General features: G+C 50.9%; 1 protein-coding gene across 2 annotated transcripts; it reads right to left on the bottom strand.

Moving 5' to 3' along the window:
• Nucleotides 1–3,758: 3,758 nt before the first annotated feature.
• On the bottom strand, nucleotides 3,759–10,962 carry MYORG (myogenesis regulating glycosidase (putative)). 2 transcript variants are annotated; one of them, XM_053570246.1, is made up of 2 exons: nucleotides 10,556–10,962; nucleotides 3,759–7,812 (listed from the first exon to the last, which is right to left on the bottom strand). In XM_053570246.1, the coding sequence occupies exon 2, from the start codon at nucleotides 7,479–7,481 to the stop codon at nucleotides 5,331–5,333; it is 2,151 nt and encodes a 716-aa protein (XP_053426221.1). In that variant the 5' UTR covers nucleotides 7,482–7,812; nucleotides 10,556–10,962; the 3' UTR covers nucleotides 3,759–5,330. The 2 variants fall into 2 exon arrangements, with proteins under 2 accessions (XP_053426221.1, XP_053426211.1); XM_053570236.1 differs by having other exon boundaries at nucleotides 3,759–7,554.
• Nucleotides 10,963–12,033: the final 1,071 nt, after the last annotated feature.

Here is a 12,033-nt window from a genome sequence, read left to right as displayed (position 1 = left end):
ATTAGAAGGGAAACTGAAGCAGACTATTAGGAACACAGCATCACAGAATGGGAGCCTAGGCCCCTAGGCTTCCTGAAGTAGCAACTCAGTCCTTCCTCATTACCTCTGGAGAAGCTAGTTTCCAATTCCTGCATATCATACTACCAGCCCAAGAGGAGGAAGAGAACAATGATGAATTCTGGTCATGACAAAGCTACTGGAAGCTTCATAGAAGAGGGTCAGCACCCCCCCCCCAACCAGATGTGCAGAGAGAAAGAGATAAACTTGGAATGCACAAGAAGTGCTAGTAGGGATAGGGGACCAGATAAAGTTGGGAAAGAGGAGGGTTCCTGGCACTCTGGGGGAATAAGGAGAGGTAGTCTTTGCTTTCCTGTCTCCAAGACCCAGCATTTTCTCATGGGTCCCACATTTCAGTGCCCTCTTCCAATTTCTTGAATTTTTGTTTTTTAGTGTCAATGAGGAAAGGAAGATACTTCTTGGCCTAGAATCAGGTCCATTGGTGAAGGCCTCAGAGACACACATTTCAGCTAGCTCCCATCCTTGTAGGTATGCAGGCTGGGCCTGGGCCATACCACTGAAAGATGGGCTGGGCATGGTGGCTCATACCTGTAATCCAAGCACTCTAGGAAGCTGAGGCAGGTGGATCACTGGAGCTCAGGAGTTCGAGACCAGCCTGTGCAAAAGTGAGACCCCTATGTCTACTAAAAATAGAAAAACTAGCCAGACACTGTGGCAGGCACCTGTAGACTGAGCTACTTGGGAGGCTGAGGCAAGAGGAACTCTTGAGCCCAAGAGTTTGAGATTGCTGTGAGCTATGCACCACAGCATTCTACCCAAGGCACAAAGTGAGACTCTAAAAAAAAGATGGCTGAATGCCAAGATTCTAGGCCTCTGGAAATAGGATACCAAGTTTCTAGTCCAGCCTTGGTTACTAATTTTCTGTGTGACCTCAGGCCCTCCTCTTTCAGAGTTTCAGTTGGTTTATCTGTGCTTTTGTGATTGATGATGTCAATGGCAGAGGCCAGACTAGAAACTAGATCCTAAGCCAAGGGCCAGTTTGTTGGAATTTGGCCAGAAAGGGTATGTGTACTGTTTCTTCCCCATCCAGGCTGTAAGACATCCCCACCTGCCTTCAGTGTCCTTCTAAAGGGATACTTCGTCCTCCTTCAGGGCACTCTCACAGATTATTTCCTTCCTCCTATGCCATCTCAGACAGCACACACTGTTTGTTCCAGGGCTGCCCAATAGAACTTTCTGCAACTATGGAAATGTTCTACAATCTGTACTGTTCAATATGTTAGCCACTAGTCACACAGGGCTTTTGAATATTTGAAATACGGCCAGCTAGTGTGCCCAAAGAACTGAATTTTTAGTTTTTAATTCTTTCTCTCTCTCTCTTTTCTTTCTTCTTTCTTTCTGTCTCTCTCTCTCTTGATTTCTTTCCTCTCCCTTCCTCCCTTATTTTTGGAGTCAGAGTCTCACTTTGTCACCTTATGTAGGGTGTTAATGGCATCATGTCTCACAGCAATCTCAAACTCTTGGTCTCAAGCAATGCTCTTGCCTCAGCCTCCCTAGTAGCTGGAACTACAGGCACCCGCCACAATGTGCCTAGCAAGTTTTTAGAGATACCTTCTTCTTGCTCTTCCTCATGCTGGTCTCAAACTCCTGAGCTCAAGCAATCCAACCGCCTCAGCTTCCCAGAGTGCTAGGATTACAGGCGTGAGCCACTGACCTGGCAGTCTTCTTTCTTTTTTTAATGGAGCAGGGTCTCCCTATGTTCCAGGCCAGTCTCTAATTCCTGGGCTCAAACAATCCTTCTGCCTCAGCCTCCTGAGTAGCTGGGACTATAGGTAAATGTTAATTAATTTTAAAAGTAAATTTAAGAAGCCACATGTGGCTAGTGGCTACCATATTGGACAGCAAAAGTTCTAGCCAGAGCTTTTTGCCCTTTGTTCCTTCTGTTTATAATAAGAGTTAGTAGGAGTAACCTACCATTCACTGAGCACTTATTCTTTGCCAACTTTTGTGTAAGCACTTTTTTTTTTTTTCTTGAGACAGAGCCTCAAGCTGTCGCCCTGGGTAGAGTGCTGTGACATCACAGCTCACAGCAAACTCCAACTCCTGAGCCCAAGCCATTTCGGTCCCTGCCTCTGCCTCCCAAGTAGCTGGGACTACAGGCACCCACCACAACACCCGGCTATTTTTTGGTTGCAGCTGTCGTTGTTTGGCAGGCCCGGGCTGGATTCGAACCCGCCAGCTCAGGTGTATATGGCTGGTGCCTTAGCCGCTTGAGCCACTTGTGTAAGCACTTTACAGTCACATCTCAATGACTTTTTTTATTTTTATTTTTTTTTCTTTGTTGCCCTTGGTAGAGTGCCGTGGCGTCACAGTTCACAGCAACCTCCAACTCCTGGGCTTAGGTGATTCTCTTGCCTCCCGAGTAGCTGGGATTATGGGTGTCCACCACAACGCCTGGCTATTTTTTTTTTTTTTTGCAGTGTTTGGCCTGGGCCGGGCTTGAACCCGTCACCTCTGGCATATGGGGCTGGCACCCTACTCCTTTGAGCCACAGGCACTGCCCAGGAATTTTTTTTTTTTTTTTTTTTTGAGACAGAGCCTCAAGCTGTCACCCTGTGCCGTGGCATCACAGCTCACAGCAATCTCCAACTCATGCGCTTAGGTGATTCTCCTACCTCCGCCTCCCAAGTAGCTGGGACTACAGGTGCCCACCACAACGCCCAGCTATTTTTTATTTGTAGCCATGTAATTGTTTGGTGGGCCTGGGCTGAATTCGAACCCACCAGCTCAGGTATATGTGGCTGGTGGCTTAGCCACTTGAGCCACAGGCGCCAAGCCCAAATTCATTTTTTTTAATTGTTTGAGACAGAATCTTGCTATGTTGCCCAGGCTGGTCTCAAACTCCTGGGCTCATAGCAATTCTCTCACTTCAGCCTCCCGAGTAGCTGGAACTACAGGCATGTGCCACCATTTTAACGATGAAGAGGTTGGGCATGGTGGCTCATGCCTATAATCCCAGTGCTTTGGGAAACTGAGGTGGGAGGATTGCTTGAGGCCAGGAGTTTGAAACCAGATAGAGCAAGAGCAAAACCCCATCTTTTCAAAAAATTTGAAAATTAGCCAGGCATAGTGGTATGCACCTGTAGTCTCAGGTACTCTGAAGGCTGAGGCAGGAGAATTGATTGAACCCAGAAGTTTGAGGTTATAGTGAGATTTGATTAGGCCACTGCACTCCAGCCTAGATGACAGAGCAAGACCCTATCTCAAAATAAATAAATAAGAAGAAACTTAGGTTAAGCTGATTCCAGGTTATATATAAAGCTGCCATTCAATTGGGAGTCATACTTTCTAGCTATTTAAGGAATCTTCCAGGGCCCAGCCTGGGCATTCTCCTTCTGCACTTACTCCATAGCACATAGCTGGGTACAAGAGCCTGGGGACACTCATGTGTGAGGATCAATTGATAGTAGACATTCTTGACAAAAAGTAGAGAAACTAACTGTAGTCACTCTCCATCTCCCAGAGACCCAGAAATCCTGGCTCCTGACATCCCACCTTCAGGTATCTCTCTTTTTGCGTTTCTCTAGGACTATAGTGTCCTTAGGGTCACAAAATCAGAGCTCAACTGGTTACTGTATGCAGAAGTTGGAGGGTGTGTCACAGGCAGGCTCAGAGGAAGCCATTTGGACTGGAAACTGGAGTCTGGAAGAACACTTGTTTTTAAGCCAGAAAACAAGAAATCATATTATAATAACTACCTTTTATTGAGCACCTACTTTGTGCCAGGCACTTTACATACACCTGTGCTTATAATTCTCACAGCCTGGGAGGTAGGCATTATTAACACCATCTTACATATGAGGAAACTGAGGCTTATTGAGGCTAAGCAGCTTGTTCAAGGTCACACAACTGGTAGACCAAGTGATAGAATTAGCACTCCTAGCACACTGAGATGCACATCTGTGAGGGTTCCAAAGTTTTCATCAGGCATTTTCCACACTGAGAAAATAAAGGGGTAGAGAAGTAGGAAAAGGGATGCATTCCCTAGGGGGTGGGGAACTGGTTCTGCTGGCAGAGCTGTTGAAGGAAGCTGATTCCCACCTTGTTTCCACCTCCCACTTCTGACAAGCCACTCTTCTCCAGACTAAACTACAAAGTCAGGAAACTTCAGTCAGTCACTCTGGCTGAAGTTGCTCTTCTTAGAAAGTGAAAATGGCTGAGATAAAGGACTTTACCCTGTCTGTGTATTGGCAGGTGTTGTGTAGCTTGTGTTTGGAAGCACACACCACCAGAATAGGAACATCACTCCCTTCTAGGCCACACCCTGCTACATGTGCAGGGAATAAGGCAATTGAGGAATCTGGAAAGAGCTGTTTATTTCTTAGCAGAGTCCTAGGGAAACCACATAGGAGGAGACCAGCTCAACAATCAGAGCCTCAAATTTGCTCCTTGGCCTCTCCCTCCAGGTTTTTCTGCCTCAGGGATGCTGTGTTCATTCTATAGACCAGGGACCCATGGTATATGTCTATGTCTCTCTCTCTCTCTGACACACACACACACACACACAAAGGGTTCTTAAGCTAAGGCACCAAGTCTGGTAACAGGCACAACAGCCAGGAGCTGAGCCCACGTGTGTATACAGATGGGTTAGTGTAATGTTAGGAGTCTTCACAAACAGGGGAACACTGATGATGGCTCTGTGCTGCATGCCTTCCTGTTCCTTCCGAGGGGCTGATGGCCTAATCAGTCGGCCAAACACCTCTATCCTTTCTCCTTAGCTGCAGTGGGGACCAAATCAGCCACAGTGCAAGCCAGTGCTGGAAACTCAAGGCCTGATTTCCAACACTAAGTATGTATACTTTTAAGTGTGGTAGGGGCTATTTTGGGACCTTAAAGGAGATCAAGTCCCCACCTCTGAAGGACAAAAATGGCCACAAGGGCCAAGATGGAGGGAGAGGTTTCACTTTGTGCTTTACAAACCCAATCATGTGTAACAACAGAGTTGACCTTTTCCCTCTGAGCTCTCCTTAGGCCTCCATTCCAGGGAAAAGGTGTGTCCAGACTAGAGTGAGTGAGGAGGGAAAAGGGCATAGTTAGGATTGATTGTGTGTTGGAGCTGGAGGTTGCTCCAGTACTCCCTCCTCAATCCTCCCTCACAGTAGCTGGGTTAAGCACGTTTAAGTCAGCACCCACTAAATGGGTGGTACAGAAGCTTAGACTTCCTGGGGTACACAGTGCAGATATGATGGAGTCCTAAAGGTCTGCATAAAGGCTGGGGTTAGGGCTATGCTGTTGCCAGGTACTGGGCAGGGTCAGGATGCCCAGACAAAATAGGCGACCTCGTCCAGGTCAACAGGGTAATCGGTGAGCAGCACAGGCGTCTTGTCAAAAAGTTCACCCTTGTAGCTGCGCCACTTGCCGGCAGGCAGGTAGACGTCGCGCTCCTGCTTGCCCGGCTCCAGCACCGGCGCCACCAGCAGTGTGTCCCCAATAAGGAACTGCGAGTCGATGCGGTGAGCAGTCTCGTCGCCAGGTGCGATCCACCAAAGGGGGCGCACAATGGGGTCCCCGGTGTCGGTGACCTCACCTGCCAGCTCAAGCAATAACGGCGCTACAAGCGAGGCCCGCAGTGCGGCGAACTTGTGGGCAATGGCTACCACTTCTGCGTCGTATCTCCAGGGCGGGATAGAGAACTGCATGGCTGGCATGAAGGCGGCCACCTCCAGCCAGCGAATGTAGAGCTCACGCTCGGGCACCTCGCTACCGCCCGCTGTGCGTTCGGGCACCGCGTTTCCACCCACCATATCAGGTAGGATGAACGGGTAGCCCAGCATACTGACGGTGAGCACTGCAGGGATTAGCGATTGCAGCCCGAGGTCGTAGCCCCACACAGAGTCGCGATCCACCAGGCGGAAGAAGCATGAGATGTTCTGTGACTGATAGCCCACACGGACCTCGGCCAGTGAGAAGAAGGGCAGCGCCATCTCAGTGTAGCGCCGGCTCCATACACTGGGGTCAGGCAGCGGCCTGTAGGTGCTGAAGTCCCGCGGCAGGTAGCTAACCTCACCTGCATCAAACTTGAAGGAGGCTACAGAATAGCGAGAGCGCAGCCGGCGCAAGTGTCCTTGGAACCAGTCACGGGCTTCTGGTCGCGTGAAGTCCAGCACTGCGCCGATGCCGTTCCACCAGCGCACCAGCGCCGGCAGGCGGCCAGTGGGCTCACGCACAAACAGCTCGCGCTCCACGCCCTCCCCGAAGCGTGACGAGTTGTAGTTGACGAATGGGTGCACCCAGAGTGTGACACGGAAGCCAGAGTCATGCAGGCGGCGGAACATGTCACTGGCGTTGGGGAACTTGACCTCATCGAAGTCGAAGTCGCCATAGGCGGGCGTATACATGTCGTCGATTTCCAGGTGGCTGCTGTTGAATCGGTGCTGGCGGATCTGTTGGGCAAAATGTAGCACCTTGTCTTGGTCCACAGTGCGCCCATATAGCGCCCACGTGGACCAAATGGGGTCTCGGAAAGCCTCTGGCGCTGGCACTCTAGACGGCTTGTTGAAGTAGCGCCGAACCATGTACTTGTGGATAGAGGTGACATCTGAGCCCACGCACACACGGTAGCTCAGCTCCAGTGCGTCTGTGCAGTCAGCAGCCGGTTTGTAGGGCGTGTTGTGGTAGCGCGCCTGCAGCCGCAGCGAACGCTCAGTGCCGTTCCACCCCAGGTGGAAGGGCACTGAGTCATTAACTTTGATGGCAGCTGCACGAGAAGACAGCCAGTAGCGCTCAAGGATGCCCCCGAACGAGGCGTTGGAGGAGTAGATGTCACTGGTGACAAATGGCTGTGGCTCCTGCTGGCCATCCAGGTGGATGGGCCAGTGTTGCGTCCTCATCTCGGCACCGCCATACCAGTGTGCTGCCGCGTCGCCCAGGAACATGGCATGCTCAACCGAGTGCCCCGGCACCGCTTCCTCCCAGCGCACACGGTAGCACATCACTGTGTCCTTGGGCCGCACAGTCTGGATGAAGAAGTGCAGCGGGCGCCCGTCGGCCGTGCGCGAGCATTCAAGCAGGGCGCCATCTCGGCTGCAGGAGTCGAGGTCCAATGCGCCAGAACGAAAGGCCAGGCGGAAGACCTGCTCTCCCTTCTGGTTGCGAATGGAGAAGCCGCCGCGGTTGAGGTCCAGCAACTCTGCGCGAAGGCGTTCCGCCTTGCGTAGGGAGGCGCTGTAGTAGCACCAGGCCACGACTGCTGCCAGCACCAGCAGCAGCCCCAGCACCGCGGAGCCCAGCAGTGGTTTCAACTCTTTAGACGGCTTGGGCTTAGCCGGCGAGAAGTTATCCGGCAGGAACGTGTACATAGCTGCGACAGCGATGTTCTCGGGGCTTGTGTGACCTGCGTGCCAACCAGGGCGGCAGCGGCGGCGGGGGTTGGCTTGGCTTTTCTCCTGAGGGTTCTGGGACATTAGTCCCCAGCTAAGAAAGGAGAAGGTGGTGGGCCCACCTGACCAATCTCATCTAAGCCCGGTCTGCCCAAGTCTAAAAAGGGAGAGAGAAATGAAACTAAGCTTTCTCAATCCATAGTATTTCCATTTGCTTCAGCAAGATAGAGAGGTGTATAATACTTTGGGAAGGTGTATACTGGAACTTAAGGGCTTCATGAGAGAAAGGTGAAACTCTTAAAAGGACAGTCTGCGTCTTATTCACCCTTCCTCTTGGGCCCCAATGCTTGCCAAAATTAAGACTATGAATGGAGAGTGGCACGTGAATGGGAGATGGTGTGGTATCCTTTTTTTCCTGGAGGAGAAGCAAACACAGAGAATGTCAGGAAGCTGTCCAGGATCACAGAATAAGTCAGGCCTCCCTGGATCACAAGTGGGGGCAGTGCAAACTGAAGAAAAGGGGAGGAATCTAGAGAGGGACTGGTCTCCTAGAGCTATGGATGGGCACAGAGAGAGGGTCCAGCCAGCCCCTTGAGAGTTTTAACAAGGGGAGTAGGGTAATTTCCCTGTTAAAAAGAGAGAGAGGGAAGAGGAAGAGGGAATAGCTCACATATGGAATTTTATCTCAAAGCCAGATGAAATATGGATATTAAAGAAGACACCAAAAACCAGACTCTGTCCTAGAGTTCAGGCAAGTTGAGCTCAGACTTTAGGGCTAGAGTTAGGAGCCTAACATGGGGTCTGGTCATGTCTCAGATCTGCCTTTCCTTGCCAACCTACTCTCTGCCATCCATCACTGAGTTCATTGTCCAGCTAACCTTCTTTTTCTGTTCCCAGCACCACATCTGGGCCAGCTACCTTCTATCTTCTGTCGCTTAGTACTCGCCCACTTTCCTGCTGCCCTTGCCCTAGTTTGGGCACTGTCATGGCCTCTCAGTATTATTGCAACACTTCCTTCAGTAGACCTTCTTGCCCCATGCCTTCTATTCACAGCAACCATAGTGATCTTTCTAAAACACTTATCAAACCTACTTTTAAGAGTTGCTCATGACTCCTATGATGAAATTCAGAAGTGTAAGCTTTGCAGTCGAGGCTCAAAACATGATGTGGTCTCAGCTACCGTTCTGATTCTATTTCCAGCCAGGCCTGTCCTGTGACTATCAAGCTCATTATTTCCCCAGCCAAAATCCTTCAGGCTACTTACTTCAGGAGATTTTACCTACCCAACTTGGGCCAGCACCCCTCTCCCCCCACACCAGCTCTCTAGGGATGAGATACCCACCACTACACACATAAACTCTCACACACTGTACACTAAACATCCAGATATGACTGCAGGAAAACATAGGCTCAGGGGAAGATTTGTGTCCCAATCTGCTGCTCAAGGCCACTGACCCTTTCTGTCCCAGCTCTCAGGGCAGAGTCCAACAAAGAAATAGCATGAGCCAGGTGCACACACAGGCATATACACTGCCAGCCAGCCAGCCAGCTGCCTAACTACTCCATCTGGGGGGTGGGGTGGGGAGAAGAGAGGGAGACTGGCAAACAGTAATTAGTCTCCTCCCAGATGCCAGTGTCTGTCTTTAAGTCCCCAGTGACTTCCGAGGAGATGCTGGAACTACTTAGGTTCTCCACATCCTCCATGCAGACTATCAAATCATAAAGTTTGATCCTAGATGTCAATATATAGCACTCCCAACCATAGTCACTCCCCTAAGGTGTTAGCTCTGGGCCTCATTCTCAGAGCTCCCTCCCCCAACTGCCTAAGCTTGTCAGTTCCAGCTGTTGTGCAGCAGCCTCTTATTCTCTTCCTCTTAGCTTTCCGCAGCCTTCCTGTAGGTACAAATTAGAAAAACTATCTGGAAAATGCATGCAGTGGCTTTTATCTAATGGCCTCAAGCTGAGCAGAACCCAAAGACCTTTGGTAGCTCAGAACAAACTTGCTGTACATTTATATTCATTCATTCAGGGCCCCATTCTAAGCACCAAAGGAATAAGGGGATAAGGTCCATCTCTCAATAGGACCCTCTTGTCCTTGAAACTTTCATTATGTCAGCCTATCTTACGATAGGCAGCATGAAGAGACCACCAAAGTGGATTAAAAAGCCCTTTCCAACACTTAGGTTCTGAGAATCTTAATTTTCTAGGATTTTGAGGTTCTTTGATGAAGGACAGGGGCCCACAGGCCTGGCGACCAATTCTGTTCAAGCACTATTATGGTCTCCCAAATGCCACCACAGCATGAAACTTGAACAACAATATGGAGCAGCAAACACAGTGCCCATTTAACAGGTGAGAAAACAGTGGCCCAATAGAAAAACGGACTTGCCTTAAGTCAGCCAGGCAGCAAGAGCAAGATTGCCTGGTTCTAAAATCCTAGCTTAACCCTCCACAGCAAAAGTTTAGGGAGATGGGAGATAAGGGTCTGATCTGGCTGGCTCAATGCAGCAGAGGATCTTTCTAAAGAAGCTGTGGGGCGGAGAGGCTTCTATCAGATGGATGTAGGTGTGGCCAGGCCTGTCTTTGAGAGGGCTGCTGCTGCTTGCTCTAAGCAGACCAGGAAGGCCTCTTAGGGAGTAAGAAAGGGGGTAATTTTAATGCATATGGTCCTGGAGTTGTGGGGGAGGAACTATGTGGTTCCAGTGATAACAGTGGGGCTAGAGACCCCTGTAATCTGCCTCTGCCATCTGGCCAGCCACAGGATAATGCTAGCAGGTGGGATCTGCGGGGCGTGCTTCCTTGGGCTCTGCCTCTGCCTCTGCAGAGCCTTTCTCCACTGACACTCAACCTCAGTCTTGGCTGCTAACCCCTAGTCTGGTTTGAGGGGGAAAGGGGAGGGCGCCCTTTCCGCCCCGCCCCGCCCACTCAACTGAGGGGAGGCCATTCCAAGCAGAGGCTTTAGTCGGACAAAATTCCCAGGGGATGGAAATGTCAAAGGTAACTCGATCCGGCCCATCTCCTTCCCCTGCCTGGCAACGGAATTTGTGGGGATCGAGTGACTATGCCTACACAACTGGGAATACTCTACACCCACCACAAGCACTTCTCCCTTACAGCTACACGGTCCATTCCGAAGGGGCAGACTGAGGTCAGAGTACCTGTCTCCTGATGGGAACCGCGGCTCGAGGAAGGGCCCAGGTGTACAGACTCGCTCCACCCACTCGTCGGTGGGAGCGAAGTTCAGGAATCTTGCTCCTTCAGCAGTGCCCCACTCTCACGTCCTTTCGCTGGGCTCACTCACAGCAGTGACAACCCGGCAGAAATCGGGTAAAGGAGCCTCTGGCAGACCTCGGCGTGAGCCGGAGTTGACCTGACACTGCGCCGCGCGGGTCGCTGCCTAGCTGGGCCCCGCCCTCAGACTAGTTGGCCACGCCCCCGCCGTCCAGTCTTGTTTCTGGCCTCGCCCGACCCCTCCTCCCATATTATCGCGCATACCTGAGGCTCCGCCCCTTGTCCTCTGACTGCTCTATGCCCCGACTGCCCTGGCATCTCAGGCTAGTCTTCAGTCTGGTGCCTTCTGGCTCCACTTTCCGCCTGAGGACCCGCCTCTGCTAGGCTGTAGCTTACAAGAGGGCGGGGCTCGGCCCCGGGCCTGCTGGGAAATGTAGTTCTGGAGGAAGAAACCGTTACTGAAGGTTGGGGTTCTTGCGTCTCCAGGATAGGTTTGGGATGTGTATCAGAGGGCGAAAGCCGCAGCGTAAAGGAGCAAAGCTGGTGTTTGGGATTGTTGGGCAGGTGGAGACCGTACTGGTATAATGCTCTCACGATCTGTCAGTTTTCCCACATGGAAAAGGGGTACTGGAATTGCAGGAGACTATCAGTGCCCAATACAGGGTGGTTCCGATTAAGGGACTCACGGAGAGGGCTTGTACTTCCAATCAGCCAAGCAGCCCACTGGACCAAACCAGCAATAGCCGAGGTCAGGGGTTGAGAAGACCGGTTTCTGTTTGGCATTTCACAATGCCCTCCACTCCCCACGTTATAGGGTCTAGCCTTAGAAATGGCCAGCCTACTGGAAAGTGGGAGTGCCCCATCATACCCTTTCCCCCAGGGTAGGGGTGGTTTGCAATACCGACGTTTCTTTGACAGAGAGAGGAAAAAATACTGAAGACCCTAGAGATTCTAAAATAACCCACCCCTTGCTCCCTGAGGGGCAGAAGAACAGAACTTTGTTTTGCAATTTGTAGTTTCTTGTTTAGGAGACCCTCCAAAATTATGTTTTGGACTCATTGGACTTGGATGGGGAAGGGCAGCAAGGGTATCTGAGCACAAAGAGGCTTTTTGGGTCGGGGGCTGTGATGGAGTTTCTGGGAGCAGAGATCAAGAGGTTTGGGTGTACACACAGGGCTTTGACTGTAGAAGGGGGGATTCTGGGTCTTCTGATATGTAGGAGGGAATATATTTGGGGGGTATATTGGGAAAATGATAGCTGGCGGGTCTTTGTAGGGTGGGAATTACATAGGTCTTCCCTTCATGGCTGGGTGGATCCATTAGTTTGGGCTCTGAGATGGAGAGAACACTATCAAGATAACTGGTATAGAGCTACTGTAATATGTCAGGAGGGCACTCAGGAAAG

This window comes from Nycticebus coucang, chromosome 2, assembly GCF_027406575.1.
Source record: "Nycticebus coucang isolate mNycCou1 chromosome 2, mNycCou1.pri, whole genome shotgun sequence".
Classification (NCBI taxonomy): domain Eukaryota; kingdom Metazoa; phylum Chordata; class Mammalia; order Primates; family Lorisidae; genus Nycticebus; species Nycticebus coucang.
Note: the sequence above shows the minus strand (reverse complement) of the source record. Positions and strands in the feature narration are given on the sequence as shown.

Excerpts from the sequence above, each read along its gene's own strand:
- MYORG (XM_053570246.1), bottom strand. The coding sequence starts at position 7,481 with ATGTCCCAGAACCCTCAGGAGAAAAGCCAAGCCAACCCCCGCCGCCGC.